The 16,892-nt window shown below is 38.4% G+C and overlaps 1 protein-coding gene across 7 annotated transcripts in view; it reads right to left on the minus strand.

The window, feature by feature from the left end:
• Window positions 1-1,353: 1,353 nt before the first annotated feature.
• The window catches only part of C23H1orf159 (chromosome 23 C1orf159 homolog), a 29,664-nt gene continuing 14,125 nt past the window's right edge, over window positions 1,354-16,892 (minus strand). For 5 of the 7 annotated variants that reach the window (XM_059866646.1, XM_059866640.1, XM_059866647.1 and 2 more), the window contains 5 exons: window positions 16,312-16,371; window positions 11,350-11,484; window positions 9,582-9,607; window positions 9,162-9,192; window positions 1,354-4,794 (listed from right to left, as the gene is read on the minus strand). In XM_059866646.1, coding sequence (XP_059722629.1) covers window positions 4,709-4,794; window positions 9,162-9,192; window positions 9,582-9,607; window positions 11,350-11,484; window positions 16,312-16,371 — 338 coding nt within the window. In that variant the 3' untranslated portion in view covers window positions 1,354-4,708. Of the gene's footprint in view, window positions 4,795-5,492; window positions 5,526-5,684; window positions 5,717-9,161; window positions 9,193-9,581; window positions 9,608-11,349; window positions 11,485-16,311; window positions 16,372-16,892 lie in introns of those variants that run through there. The other 2 variants (XM_059866642.1, XM_059866643.1) reach the window with 2 other exon arrangements.

Genomic DNA, 16,892 nt, shown 5'->3' on the forward strand with positions numbered 1-16,892 from the left:
GTGGGAATTTCCCCAATCCCAACCCCAGACCCCGAAATCCAATCCCAGTGGGGAATTGGGAGGGGAAAAAGGGAATTAAAGCCTGGCTTTACCTGCTTGATGTAAACATCTTAATTAAGCCCATGTTAATTGCTCGCTCCTAATTAAAGCTCTCCCAATTCCAGAGCCTCTGGAATTCAGGGATTTTCCACAAGGAAATTTCCCTGCTCAGCTCTCCCTGAGGGCCAGCACACGCTTGGCATTTGATTTTTCCCAACGTTTTTTCCCCTGTTTTATTTTCTAACCAACCTCCCCAAAAAAAGCTGAAAAGCCAGAAAAGAAAAGTTGAAATCTCTTTATTTTGGCACAGTTTACAAAGATACAAACGCAGGAAATCTTGGGGGGTTAAAACCGAGTTTAAAGTTCAATTTTATTGTTCTCAACCCAAAGCAGCACGTGGGGAAGGGAATTTGAGGGTGGAAAGGAAGGAGAAACCCAGAAAACTCCAAATTAAACCCACAGAACCAAAGCTCAACCCCAACCCCAAACTAACCCCACAAAGCTCAAACCCAAACCCCACAAAGCTCAACTCCAAACTAACCCCACAAAGCTCAAACCCAAACCCCACAAAGCTCAACCCCAACCCCAAACTAACCCCACAAAGCTCAACCCCAACCCCAAAACTAACCCCGTAAAATCAAACTAAACCCACAAAATTGCACCACAAAGCCCCAAATTAAACCCAGACCTTAACCCCAAATCTAAACCCACCAAACTCAAGCACAATCCCAAACCCACAAAACCTAAACCCACAAAACCCAAACCCACAAAACCCAAACCCAACCCCAAACCTAAACCCCACAAAACCAAACCCAAACCCACAAAACCCAAACCCAACCCCAAACCCAAACTAAACCCACAAAACCAAACCCAAACCCACAAAACCCAAACCCACAAAACCTAAACCCCAACCAAACCTAAACTCACAAAACCCAACCTTAAACCCAACCTCAAACTAAACCCACAAAACCAAACCCAAACCCACAAAACCCAACCCCAAAACCCAAACCCAACCCCAAACCCAAACTAAACCCACAAAACCAACCCCAAACCCACAAAACCCAACCCTAAACCCAAACTAACCCCACAAAACCAACCCCAAACCCACAAAACCCAACCCCAAAACCCAAACCCAACCCCAAACCCAAACTAACCCCACAAAACCAACCCCAAACCCACAAAACCCAACCCCAACCCCAAACCTAAACCCCACAAACTCCACCAGGAGTTCCCAGCAATGACAAAGCTGAACCACACCCCAGAAATGAGTAAAAATGTGGGGATTTTAACATTTTCTGGGTAAAAATGTCAGGATTTGGGGTAAAAATCTTGGGATTTTTTTATTTTCTGGGTAAAAAAATCACTGAGAAAAACTCGATTTTAATCACACACAGAATTAGATTTTTAGATGTTTACACAAATCCCACTTTTAAGGTCACAAATCCCATTTTTAGACAACAATCAAAACAAATCCCACACGAGAAGAGACAGAAAAAGGAGCTGATCCTTCAATAAATTAAAATTTCAGCAATTAAGCAGGACAGGAATTGACACACAGGAATTCCCAGCTCCTTGGAATTATTTGCATAGTTCCTCCTTTTTTTTTTTCCCCCTTTGGAATGCAGAAAATCCTCAGGAATTCTGAATTCCAGGATAAAACCTTCCTACTTGGGAAGGGAAAAAAAATCTCAGCAGCACAAAAAAAAAAAAAAAAGGAAATTATCAAAATTCCAAGTTGGAATTTCCCAAATCCTCCAAAAAATTGGGAATTTCAACTGGAATTCCTTGGCCAGGAGGAAAAGAATTTTATTTATCATAATAAAGAGGAAAAATTTGGAATTTTTTGGCACAGGAGCTTGTCCATGATTTGGGGTTTATCCCTAAAAATTCCACTTAAATCACTTTGTTTTTAAGGAGATAAAAGCAAATCCAGCTGCCCCAAAATTCCCAGAAAAAATGGGATTATTCCATGGGATAATTGGATTTCTTCCCATCCCAAATTCTCCTCCTGGAAGGTTTGAACCCCAGGGAAATGTGGGTTCTCCAGCTGGGAGCAGATCCAAGAGTTCTCATTTTCCCATTAAAAAAACTGGGAAAAAAGGGGAGAACCAAAGTTCCCAGCTCAGAGCTGGAATTCCTGGGGGACAGAGAAATTCCAGGGATTTGGGGTGGATTTGGGGTGGATTTGGGATGGATTTGGGGTGGATTTGGGGTGGATTTGGGGTGGATTTGGGGTGGATTTGGGATGGATTTGGGATGGATTTGGGGTGGATTTGGGATGGATTTGGGGTGGATTTGGGATGGATTTGGGGTGGATTTGGGATGGATTTGGGGTGGATTTGGGGTGGATTTGGGGTGGATTTGGGGTGGATTTGGGGTGGATTTGGGATGGATTTGGGATGGATTTGGGATGGATTTGGGATGGATTTGGGGTGGATTTGGGATGGATTTGGGGTGGATTTGGGGTGGATTTGGGGTGGATTTGGAATGGATTTGGGGTGGATTTGGGATGGATTTGGGGTGGATTTGGGATGGATCCCAGATCCAGCCCAGTCAGGAGGAAAAGCTGCAATTCCAGGGGGTGACAGTGACTCTGCCATGGATTTAGGATGGATTTAGGACTTTTCCATGGATTTAGGACTTTTCCATGGGTTTAGGATGGATTTAGGACTTTGCCATGGATTTAGGATGGATTTAGGACTTTTCCATGGATTTAGAACAGATTTAGGACTTTTCCATGGATTTAGGACTTTTCCATGGGTTTAGGATGGATTTAGGACTTTGCCATGGATTTAGGATGGATTTAGGACTTTTCCATGGATTTAGGACCCTCAGGCTTGGATGGAAAAGCTGCAGGAGGGAGACCCAGCCAGGAACAAAAATCCTTTTCCAGCTCTTGGAACTTCCCAAATTTCCCCATCAGGAATGAGATCCATGGGAGAGGCTGAGGCTGGGATTGGGGAATGCCTCTGGAGCTCCAATTCCAGGGATTTCCCACACCCACAATCCCATTTTCCCACACCCACAATCCCAAATTTCTCAGTCAGGAATGAGATCCATGGGAGAGGCTGAGGCTGGGATTGGGGAATGCCTCTGGAGCTCCGATTCCAGGGATTTCCCACACCCACAATCCCATTTTCCCACACCCACAATCCCAAATTTCCCCATCAGGAATGAGATCCATGGGAGAGGCTGAGGCTGGGATTGGGGAATGCCTCTGGAGCTCCGATTCCAGGGATTTCCCACACCCACAATCCCATTTTCCCACTGGCAGGAGTTGTCCCGATCCCTGAGGCTCATCCCAAAAATCCCTGAGTGCCCCAAAAGCAGGAATTCCCAAATCCAGGAACGGGTTATCCCTTGGAGAACACTGAACCCAAGGACTGAGCTGGAAAAATTCCCAAAAATATCCCAAGATTTGGGATCAGGCCTGGATTGAGCAGCAGGAGAGCGGGGAAATGCTCCCAGTGGGATCTGGGATTTGCTTCCAAAGGATTCTGCATCTTAATTATTGTCATAATTAATTAGCATGGTTAGTTAGCATAATTAATTAGCATAATTAATTGCTGTCCCAGGTTAAAGCAGTGGCACTTGAGAGGATCCCTTTGCCAAGTGTCCAGCCCGGAATGGATCCACATCCCAAATCCCAAAGGATTCTGGGGGCTCCAGTTTGGGGTCACATCCCAAGGAAAGTCCCCAAATTCCCAAAGGATTCTCTCCAAACAGGGAAAATCCCCCAAATTCCCAAAGGATTCTCTCCAAACAGGGAAAATCCCCCAAATTCCCAAAGGATTCTCTCCAAACAGGGAAAATCCCCCAAATTCCCAAAGGATTCTCTCCAAACAGGGAAAATCCCCCAAATTCCCAAAGGATTTGCTCCAAACAGGGAAAATCCCCCAAATTCCCAAAGGATTCTCTCCAAAGAGGGAAAATCCCCCAAATTCCCAAAGGATTCTCTCCAAACAGGGAAAAATCCCCCAAATTCCTTAAGGATTCTCTCCACGAGTCCCCAAATCCCTCAGGAATTCTCCCCAAACAGGAGAAATCCCCCAAATCCCTCAGGAATTCTCCCCAAACAGGAGAAATCCCCCAAATCCCTCAGGAATTCTCCCCCAACACCCAAACTCCCCGGAATCCCTGAGGAATTCCCTCAGGAATTCTCCCCAAACAGGAGAAATCCCCCAAATTCCTTAAGGATTCTCTCCAAACAGGGAAAATCCCCCAAATTCCCAAAGGATTCTCTCCAAACAGGGAAAGTCCCCCAAATTCCCAAAGGATTCTCTCCACGAGTCCCCAAATCCCTCAGGAATTCTCCCCAAACAGGAGAAATCCCCCAAATCCCTCAGGAATTCTCCCCAAACAGGAGAAATCCCCCAAATCCCTCAGGAATTCTCTCCAAACAGGGAAAATCCCCCAAATCCCTCAGGAATTCTCCCCAAACAGGAGAAATCCCCCAAATCCCTCAGGAATTCTCCCCCAACACCCAAACTCCCCGGAATCCCTGAGGAATTCCCCCATCCTCCGGCAGGAACCCCCGGAGCAGCACCAGGAGCCTCCAGAGCCCCCCGAGGTCCCCGGGCGGCGCTGGGGGTGAGAGTGGCACCAACCCTTCGGGATTCCCGTGGGATCAGCAGCTCCCGGGCTGCCCGGGGACGCTCCGGGCTCGCGCTCAGACGTTGCTGACCCGGCTGGCGGCGGGGCCGGGGCCGGGCGCGCCCAGCGAGCGCTCGCGGCGGACGTAGCGCGGCTTCCGCACTGCCGGGACAAAACGGCCCTGAAAGGCCTGGGAATGGGGAACCAGAGGGAATTCCCACAGGGACAGGGGGTGGGATGTGGGGATTGAGGTGCAGGAGGGTTTGGAGTTGGGATTTGGGTTTTGGCGATTTAGGGTTGGGGTTCGGTTTGGGTTTTAGCGCGGCTTCCGCACTGCCGGGACAAAACATTCCAAAAAAACCCCTGGGAATGGGGAACCAGAGGGAATTCCCAGAGGGAGAAAGGGGTGGGATGTGGGGATTGAGGTGCAGCGGGGTTTGGGGTTGGGATTTGGGGGTTTGGGGTTGGGTTTTGTAGGTTGGGATTTGAGCGCGGCTTCCGCACTGCCGGGACAAAATATTCCAAAAACCCCTGGGAATGGGGAACCAGAGGGAATTCCCAGAGGGAGACGGGGTGGGATGTGGGGATTGAGGCCCAGCAGGGTTTGGGGTTCGGTTCTGGTTTGGGATTTGGGGTTGGGGTTGGGTTTTGGCGATTTAGGGTTGGGGTTCGGTTTGGGTTTTAGCGCGGCTTCCGCACTGCCGGGACAAAACGGCCCTGAAACCCCTGGGAATGGGGAACCAGAGGGAATTCCCAGAGGGAGAGGGGGTGGGATGTGGGGATTGAGGTGCAGCGGGGTTTGGGGTTCGGTTCTGGTTTGGGATTTGGGTTTGGGGTTGGGTTTTGGCAGTTTAGGGTTGGGGTTCGGTTTGGGTTTTAGCGCGGCTTCCGCACTGCCGGGACAAAACATTCCAAAAACCCCTGGGAATGGGGAACCAGAGGGAATTCCCAGAGGTACAGGGGGGTGGGATGTGGGGATTGAGGTGCAGGAGGGTTTGGGGTTGAGTTCTGGTTTGGGATTTGGGGTTGGGGTTGAGTTTTGTGGGTTTGGGGTTGGGTTTTGTGTTTTAGTGCGGCTTCCGCACTGCCGGGACAAAACATCCCAAAAAAATCCCTGGGAATGGGGAACCAGAGGGAATTCCCAAAGGGAGAGGGAGGTGGGATGTGGGACTGAGGTGCAGGAGGGTTTGGGGTTGGGATTTGGGGGTTTGGGGTTGGGTTTTGTGTTTTTTAACCCCACTAAACCCAAACCTAAAACTCAACCACAAAACCAAGCCTAAAGCCCCAAAACTCAACCCCCCAAACCAAACCCACAAAACCCAACCAAAAACCCAAAATTAAACCCCAAACCCAAACCAAGCCCACAAAACTCAACCAAAAACCCAAAATTAAACCCCAAAACCCAAACTAAACCCACAAAACCCAACTAAAAACCCAAAATTGAACCCCCAAACCCAAACTAAACCCACAAAACCCAACCAAAAACCCAAAACTGAACCCCCAAACCCAAACCAAGCCCACAAAACTCAACCAAAAACCCAAAATTAAACCCCAAAACCCAAACTAAACCCACAAAACCCAACCAAAAACCCAAAATAGAACCTCAAACCCAAACTAAACCCACAAAACCCAACCAAAACCCAAAATTGAACCCCAAACCCAAACTAAACCCACAAAACTCAACCAAAACCCCAAAATTAAACCCCAAAACCAAAACTAAAACCCACAAAACTCAACCAAAACCCCAAAATTAAACCCCAAAACCCAAACTAAACCCACAAAACCCAACTAAAAACCCTAAATTAAACCCCAAACCCAAACTAAACACACAAAACCCAACCAAAACCCCAAAATTAAACCTCCAAACCCAAACTAAACCCACAAAACTCAACTAAAACCCAAAATTAAACCCCCAAACCCAAACTAAACCCACAAAACCCAACCAAAAACCCAAAATAGAACCCAAACCCAAACTAAACCCACAAAACCCAACCAAAAACCCAAAATAGAACCCAAACCCAAACTAAACCCACAAAACCCAACCAAAAACCCAAAACTGAACCCCCAAACCCAAACTAAACCCACAAAACCCAACCAAAAACCCCAAAATTAAACCCCAAACCCAAACTAAACCCACAAAACCCAACCAAAAACCCAAAATTAAACCCCAAACCCAAACTAAACCCACAAAACTCAACCAAAAACCCAAAATTAAACCCCAAACCCAAACTAAACCCACAAAATTCAACCAAAACCCCAAAATTAAACCCCCAAACCCAAACTAAACCCACAAAACCCAACCAAAACCCCAAAATTAAACCCCAAAACCCAAACTAAACCCACAAAACCCAACCAAAACCCCAAAATTAAACCCCCAAACCCAAACTAAACCCACAAAACCCAACCAAAAACCCAAAATTAAACCCCAAACCCAAACTAAACCCACAAAACCCAACCAAAACCCCAAAATTAAACCTCCAAACCCAAACTAAACCCACAAAACCCAACCAAAAACCCAAAATTAAACCCCAAACCCAAACTAAACCCACAAAACCCAACCAAAACCCCAAAATTAAACCTCCAAACCCAAACTAAAACCCACAAAACCCAACCAAAAACCAAAATTAAACCCCAAACCCAAACCAAACCCACAAAACCCAACCAAAACCCAAAATTAAACCCCAAACCCAAACTAAACCCACAAAACTCAACCAAAAACCCAAAATTAAACCCCAAACCCAAACTAAAACTCACAAAACCCAACCAAAAACCCAAAATTAAACCTCCAAACCCAAACTAAAACTCACAAAACCCAACCAAAAACCCAAAATTAAACCCCAAACCCAAACCAAACCCACAAAACCCAACCAAAACCCCAAAATTATACCCCCAAACCCAAACTAAACCCACAAAACCCAACCAAAAACCCAAAATTGAACCCCAAAACCAAACCAAACCCACAAAACTCAACCAAAAACCCAAAATTAAACCCCAAAACCAAAACTAAAACCCACAAAACTCAACCAAAAACCCAAAATTAAACCCCAAACCCAAACTAAACCCACAAAACTCAACCAAAACCCCAAAATTGAACCCCCAAACCCAAACTAAACCCACAAAACCCGACCAAAACCCCAAAATTAAACCCCAAAACCAAAACTAAACCCACAAAATTCAACCAAAAACCCAAAATAGAACCCCAAACCCAAACTAAACCCACAAAACTCAACTAAAACCCAAAATTAAACCCCCAAACCCAAACCAAACCCACAAAACTCAACCAAAAACCCAAAATTGAACCCCCAAACCCAAACCAAACCCACAAAACCCAACCAAAAACCCAAAATTAAACCCCAAACCCAAACTAAACCCACAAAACCCAACCAAAAACCCAAAATTATACCCCCAAACCCAAACTAAACCCACAAAACTCAACTAAAACCCAAAATTAAACCCCCAAACCCAAACCAAACCCACAAAACCCAACCAAAAACCCAAAATTAAACCCCAAACCCAAACTAAACCCACAAAACTCAACCAAAAACCAGAAATTAAACCCAAAACCCAAACTAAAACCCACAAAATTCAACCAAAAACCCAAAATTAAACCCCAAACCCAAACTAAACCCACAAAACCCAACCAAAACCCAAAATTAAACCCCAAACCCAAACTAAACCCACAAAACCCAACCAAAAACCCAAAATTAAACCCAAAACCCAAACTAAACCCACAAAACCCAACCAAAACCCCAAAATTGAACCCCCAAACCCAAACTAAACCCACAAAACCCAACCAAAAACCAGAAATTAAACACCAAACCCAAACTAAACCCACAAAATTCAAACAAAACCCAAAACTGAACCCCCAAACCCAAACTAAAACCCACAAAATTCAACCAAAATCCCAAAATTAAACCCCAAACCCAAACCAAACCCACAAAACCCAACTAAAAACCCAAAATTAAACCCCAAACCCAAACCAAACCCACAAAACCCAACCAAAAACCCAAAATTAAACACCAAACCCAAACTAAACCCACAAAACTCAACCAAAACCCCAAAATTGAACCCCCAAACCCAAACTAAACCCACAAAACCCAACCAAAAACCCAAAATTGAACCCCCAAACCCAAACTAAACCCACAAAACCCAACCAAAACCCCAAAATTAAACCCCAAACCCAAACTAAACCCACAAAACTCAACCAAAAACCCAAAATTAAACCCCAAAACCCAAACTAAACCCACAAAACCCAACCAAAAACCCAAAATTAAATCCCAAACTAAAACCCACAAAACCCAACCAAAACCCCAAAACTGAACCTCCAACCCTCAAACCCAAAAAACTCAACCCCAAAACCCCAAATAAATCCACAAGACCCAACCCCAACCCCAACCCCAACCCCAAAATGGATTTCCCACCACGAATTAAAGGAACAAATCCTGTCAGATTGGGTTTCTGTTCCTCAGCCCCAGAACTTTTGGGATTTTCTGTTTATTTTTAGCACATTCCAGGGGAAATTTCCTCACCTGAAGGAGCTGGAGGAGGGATCATGGATGCCTGTGGAACAGAAGGATAATGTCAAAAACCCCAATTTTTAACAGTTTTTCCTCAAAAAAACCAGGAATTTTTTACAATTCCTGTAATATTCATGCCAAAAAAGCACTTTTGAACAGTTTTTCCTTAAAAAAATCTAGGAATTTTTTAGGATTCCTGTAATTTTTAGTGTGTACAGAGTTTCTTCTTGGAAAAAACCCTCAGTTTTTCCATTTTTGTCCCAGTTTGGATCCAAAAACCACCAAAATATCTTTAATTTTATTTCAGTCTCAATCATCAATTAAGGACTTGCTTAATTGATCCCAATTTAGTTAATTAAAATGGAAATGATTGTTAATTAAAATGGAAATTCTTGTTTGTTTAATGTTCCTATAAAAGCAGAATTCACTCACTGTTTCACTGGGCTGGAGAACAGATGCTAAAAGAGAAAGAAAAAAAAGATTCATTAACATGATTTTAATTAATTTGAAGACTGGGATTGTTCATTTTCCAAAAATACAGCCATGGGGGGAATCATTGTCTTGTTAAAAAAAGGAATTTTGTCTCAAAAATCCAACCAAAATATTCAAAAATCCCATTTGGAGAATTCATTGGGGGTAGGGCTCTCAGGACTGGAGAATTTATTGGCACAAAATGGGGAATTTGCTCCACAAAATTGGCAATTTTCTCCACAGAATGAGAACTTATGAGCTCAGAACTGGGGTTTTCTCCACAGAATGGGAATTTATTGGCACAAAATGGGAATTTTCTTCACAAAATGGAGATTTATGAGCTCAAAACTGGAATTTTCTCCACAAAATGGGAATTTATTGGCACAAAATGGGAATTTTCTCCACAGAATGGGAATTTATTGGCACAAAATGGGAATTTTCTCCACAAAATGGGAATTTATTGGCACAAAATGGGAATTTTCTTCACAGAATGGGAATTTATTGGCACAAAACTGGAATTTTCTACACAGAATGGGGATTTATTGGCACAAAATGGGAATTTTCTCCACAAAATGAGAATTTATGAGCTCAAAACTGGGATTTTCTCCACAGAATGGGAATTTATTGGCACAAAATGGGAATTTTCTCCACAGAATGGGAATTTATTGGCACAAAATGGGAATTTTCTTCACAGAATGGGAATTTATTGGCACAAAATGGGAATTTTCTCCACAGAATGGCAATTTATTGGCACAAAATGGGAATTTTCTCCACAGAATGGGAATTTATTGGCACAAAATGGGAATTTTCTTCAAAAAATGGAGATTTATGAGCTCAAAACTGGGATTTTCTCCATACAAAATGGGAATTTTCTTCACAGAATGGGAATTTATTGGCACAAAATGGGAATTTTCTGCACAAAATGGGAATTTATGAGCTCAGAACTGGAATTTTCTCCATACAAAATGGGAATTTCCTCCACAGAATGGCAATTTATTTGCAAAAAATGGGAATTTTCTCCACAGAATGGCAATTTATTTGCAAAAAATGGGAATTTTCTCCACAGAATGGGAATTTATTGGCACAAAATGGGAATTTTCTTCACAAAATGGAAATTTATGAGCTCAAAACTGGGATTTTCTCCACAGAATGGGAATTTATTGGCACAAAATGGGAATTTTCTCCACAGAATGGCAATTTATTGGCACAAAATGGGAATTTTCTCCACGGAATGGGAATTTATTGGCACAAAATGGGAATTTTCTCCACGGAATGGGAATTTATTGGCACAAAATGGGAATTTTCTCCACAAAATGGGAATTTATTGGCACAAAATGGGAATTTTCTTCACAGAATGGGAATTTATTGGCACAAAACTGGAATTTTCTTCACAGAATGGGGATTTTATTGGCACAAAATGGGAATTTTCTCCACAAAATGAGAATTTATGAGCTCAAAACTGGGATTTTCTCCACAGAATGGGAATTTATTGGCACAAAACTGGGATTTTCTCCACAGAATGGGAATTTATTGGCACAAAATGTGAATTTTCTCCACGGAATGGGAATTTATTGGCACAAAATGGGAATTTTCTCCACGGAATGGGAATTTATTGACACAAAATGGGAATTTTCTCCACGGAATGGGGAATTTTCAAGGAAAAACCCCCCTCTCAGCCAATTAAGAGCGTTAATTCATTAATCAGTGCCCCTCTGAAGGGTTGCTTTACCTTTGTTCCTCCTGTAGAAGATCTTTGGGAGTTTGTTGGCTCGTTTGAGGTAGAAAAAAGAAGCCACAGAAAGGATCAGCAACAAACTGAGGAGAAACGTCCCCAGGATCAGAGAGGCGGCGACTTCGGGGCCCCCTGGAGACCAAAAATGGCCCAAAAGTCAGAGAAATCAGAGAAATCTGCCCTGCAGCAAAGACCTCTTTCCCTCCAAGGATTAAATGCCAGTAAAGAGGGAATTCCTGATTTTTAGGTGCTGCTGGATCATCCCAGGGCCGGAGACTGAGCTGCAGGGGCAGGGGCGGCTGCCAGGGATTGGATCAGTTGGGACTTCTTTTCATCAATGAGTCACTTTGGACATTTGAGCACTTCTTGAACTCATCTCAACAAATTAAACCGCTTTAAATCCCTTTTTAAATACATTTTAACAAATTAAACCGCTTTAAATCCCTTTTAAAATTCATTTTAACAAATTAAACCGCTTTAAATCCCTTTTTAAATACATTTTAACAAATTAAACCGCTTTAAATCCCTTTTTGAACTCATTTTAACAAATTAAACCGTTTTAAATCCCTTTATAAATACATTTTAACAAATTAAACCACTTTAAATCCCTTTTTAAACTCATTTTAACAAATTAAACCGCTTTAAATCCCTTTTTAAACTCATCTCAACAAATGAAACCACTTTAAATCCATATTTAAACTCATTTTAACAAATATTAAACCACTTCAAATCCCTTTTAAACTCATTTTAACAAATTAAACCACTTTAAATCCCTTTTTAAATTCATTTTAACAAATTAAACCGCTTTAAATCCATATTTAAACTCATTTTAACAAATTAAACCACTTTAAATCCCTTTTTAAACTCATCTCAACAAATTAAACCACTTTAAATCCCTTTTTAAACTCATTTTAACAAATTAAACCACTTTAAATCCCTTTTTAAATACATTTTAACAAATTAAACCGCTTTAAATCCCTTTTTAAACTCATTTTAACAAATATTAAACCACTTTAAATCCCTTTTTAAACTCATCTCAACAAATGAAACCACTTTAAATCCCTTTTTAAACTCATCTCAACAAATTAAACCACTTTAAATCCCTTTTAAAATTCATTTTAACATATTAAACCACTTTAAATCCCTTTTTAAGCTCATCTCAACAAATTAAACCACTTTAAATCCCTTTTTAAACTCATTTTAACAAATATTAAACCACTTTAAATCCATATTTAAACTCATTTTAACAAATTAAACCACTTTAAATCCCTTTTTAAATTCATTTTAACAAATATTAAACCGCTTTAAATCCCTTTTTAAATTCATCTCAACAAATGAAACCACTTTAAATCCCTTTTTAAACTCATTTTAGCAAATTAAACCACTTTAAATCCCTTTTAAAACTCATCTCAACAAATTAAACCACTTTAAATCCCTTTTAAAACTCATTTTAACAAATTAAACCACTTTAAATCCATATTTAAACTCATTTTAACAAATGAAACCACTTTGAATCCCTTTTTAAATTCATTTTAACAAATATTAAACCACTTTAAATCCCTTTTTAAACTCATCTCAACAAATTAAACCACTTCAAATCCCTTTTAAAACTCATTTTAACAAACTAAACCACTTTAAATCCCTTTTTAAATACATTTTAACAAATTAAACCACTTTAAATCCCTTTTTAAACTCATTTTAACAAATTAAACCACTTTAAATCCGTTTTTAAACTCATTTTAACAAATTAAACCACTTTAAATCAATAGTTAAACTCATTTCAACAAATATTAAACCACTTTAAATCCCTTTTTAAACTCATTTCAACAAATTAAACCACTTTAAATCCATATTTAAACTCATTTTAACAAATATTAAACCACTTTAAATCCCTTTTAAAACTCATTTTAACAAATTAAACCACTTTAAATCCATATTTAAACTCATTTTAACAAATTAAACCGCTTTAAATCCCTTTTTGAACTCATCTCAACAAATTAAACCACTTCAAATCCCTTTTTAAACTCATCTCAACAAATGAAACCACTTTAAATCCCTTTTTAAATTCATTTTAACAAATATTAAACCACTTTAAATCCCTTTTTAAACTCATCTCAACAAATGAAACCGCTTTAAATCCCTTTTAAAATTCATTTTAACAAATTAAACCACTTTAAATCCCTTTTTAAACTCATTTTAACAAATATTAAACCACTTTAAATCCCTTTTTAAACTCATCTCAACAAATGAAACCGCTTTAAATCCCTTTTAAAATTCATTTTAACAAATTAAACCACTTTAAATCCATATTTAAACTCATTTTAACAAATATTAAACCACTTTAAATCCCTTTTTAAACTCATCTCAACAAATTAAACCACTTAAAATCCCTTTTTAAACTCATCTCAACAAATTAAACCACTCTAAACCCATTAAATCACTTTTTAAACTCATTTTAACAAATTAAACCATTTCAAACCCATCAAATCACTTTAAAAACTCATTCAATCCATTTTTTTAAAACTCATTTCAACAAATGAAAGCACTTTCACTGGTTAAACTCTTTTGAAAGTCATTAAATCACTTTTTAGACTAATTTTAAGAAATTCAAACACTTTTAACTCATGAAATCCCTTTAAAAACTCATTTTAACAAATTTAATCATTTGTAACTCATTAAATCCCTTGTTAAACTCAATAAATCACTTTTAAAAATCATTTTAACAAATTGAATCACTTTTAACTCATTAAATCCCTTTCTAAACTCATTTTAACAAATTCAATCACTTTTTAAACTCATTTAACAAATTCAGTTGCTTTTTGACTCATAAAATCCCTTTTTAAACTCATTAAATCCCATTTTAAACTCATAAAATCCCGTTTTAACCTCATAAAATCCCCTTTTAAACTCATAAAATCCCCTTTTAAACTCATAAAATCCCCTTTTAAACCCATAAAATCCCGTTTTAAACTCATTAAATCCCATTTTAAACTCATAAAATCCCGTTTTAAACTCATAAAATCCCATTTTAAACCCATTAAATCCCATTTTAAACTCATAAAATCCCATTTTAAACTCATAAAATCCCATTTTAAACCCATTAAATCCCTTTTTAAACTCATAAAATCCCATTTTAAACCCATTAAATCCCTTTTTAAACTCATAAAATCCCATTTTAAACCCATTAAATCCCTTTTTAAACTCATAAAATCCCATTTTAAACTCATTAAATCCCGTTTTAAACTCATAAAATCCCATTTCAAACCCATAAAATCCCGTTTTAAACTCATAAAATCCCTTTTTAAACTCATAAAATCCCATTTTAAACTCATAAAATCCCCTTTTAAACTCATAAAATCCCATTTTAATCTGATAAAATCCCGTTTTAAACTCATAAAATTCCATTTTAAACCCATTAAATCCCTTTTTAAACTGATAAAATCCCGTTTTAAACTCAGAAAATCCCATTTTAAACTCATAAAATCCCATTTTAAACTCATAAAATCCCGTTTTAAACTCATTAAATCCCATTTTAAACTCATAAAATCCCATTTTAAACCCATTAAATCCCATTTTAAACTCATAAAATCCCTTTTAAACCCATTAAATCCCATTTTAAACTCATTAAATCCCCTTTTAAACTCATTAAATCCCGTTTTAAACTCAAAAAATCCCGTTTTAAACTAATAAAATCCCCTTTTAAACCCATTAAATCCCGTTTTAAAATCATAAAATCCCCTTTTAACTCATAAAATCCCGTTTTAAACCCATTAAATCCCCTTTTAAACTCATTAAATCCCGTTTTAAACTCATTAAATCCCTTTTTAAAACTCATTAAATCCCATTTTAAACTCATTAAATCCCATTTTAAACTCATAAAATCCCGTTTAAACTCATAAAATCCCATTTTAAACTCATTAAATCCCCTTTTAAACCCATTAAATCCCATTTTAAACTCATAAAATCCCCTTTTAAACTCACAAAATCCCATTTTAAACTCATAAAATCCCGTTTCAAACTCATTAAATCCCATTTTAAACTCATTAAATCCCATTTTAAACTCATTAAATCCCATTTTCAACCCATTAAATCCCCTTTTAAACTCATAAAATCCCATTTTAAACCCATTAAATCCCATTTTAAATTCATAAAATCCCGTTTTAAACCCATAAAATCCCATTTTAAACTCATTAAATCCCATTTTAAACTCACAAAATCCCATTTTAAACCCATTAAATCCCTTTTTAAACTCATAAAATCCCATTTTAAACTCATAAAATCCCTTTTAAACCCATTAAATCCCGTTTTAAACTCATAAAATCCCCTTTTAAACTCATTAAATCCCATTTTAAACTCATTCAATCCCATTTTAAACTCATAAAATCCCATTTTAAACTCATTAAATCCCATTTAAACTCATAAAATCCCATTTTAAACTCATTAAATCCCCTTTTAAACTCATAAAATCCCATTTTAAACTCATAAAATCCCATTTTAAAGTCACAAAATCCCATTTTAAACTCATAAAATCCCCTTTTAAACTCATTAAATCCCATTTTAAACTCATTAAATCCCCTTTTAAACCCATTAAATCCCGTTTTAAACTCATAAAATCCGGTTTTAAACTCATAAAATCCCGTTTTAACCTCATAAAATCCCATTTTAAACCCATTAAATCCCATTTAAACTCATAAAATCCCATTTTAAACTCATTAAATCCCCTTTTAAACTCATAAAATCCCATTTTAAACTCATAAAATCCCATTTTAAAGTCACAAAATCCCATTTTAAACTCATAAAATCCCATTTTAAACTCATTAAATCCCGTTTTAAACTCATAAAATCCCGTTTTAACCTCAGAAAATCCCATTTTAAACTCATAAAATCCCATTTTAAACCCATTTTACCATTTTTTACTCCTCAGCTCCCTTCTGTCATTCCCCCATTCCAGGTTCTCACCGAAGTTCTGGATGAAGGTTGAGCTCACGTTCACCGGGGGATTCATCCCTCTGCTCCCAGCTGGGAAAAAATCAGAATATTTCACATTTTCCCCCCTTCCTGCACACCAAATTCCCATATTCCCAAAGCTTTTCCTGCTCCAAGTCCCACCTGGAGCTTGGGAAAGGTTTTTGGATTCCATGGAATGAAAATCTCCATTTTTGCTGCATTTTTGCAGAGTTATTGATGCCAATAATTACCAAAAATATTTAAATTTAAAGTTAATTAAATCCAAATTAATGGGATAAAAATCTCCATTTTTTTATTGCTTTTTGGTGAATTTTTGCTGCAGGAATTGATGCCAATAATCACCAAAAATAAGTTAATTAAATTCAAATTAATTTCAGGATGTGGGATTAAAATCTCAATTTTTTGCTGCATTTCTGAGGAATTTTTGCTGCAGGAATTGATGCCAAAAATTACCAAAAATATTTGAATTTAAAGTTAATTAAATTCAAATTAATGGGATAAAAATCTCCATTTTTTTATTGCTTTTTGGTGAATTTTTGCTGCAGGAATTGATGCCAATAATTACCAGAAAT

The sequence above is a fragment of the Haemorhous mexicanus genome, chromosome 23 (assembly GCF_027477595.1).
Source record: "Haemorhous mexicanus isolate bHaeMex1 chromosome 23, bHaeMex1.pri, whole genome shotgun sequence".
Lineage (NCBI taxonomy): Eukaryota > Metazoa > Chordata > Aves > Passeriformes > Fringillidae > Haemorhous > Haemorhous mexicanus.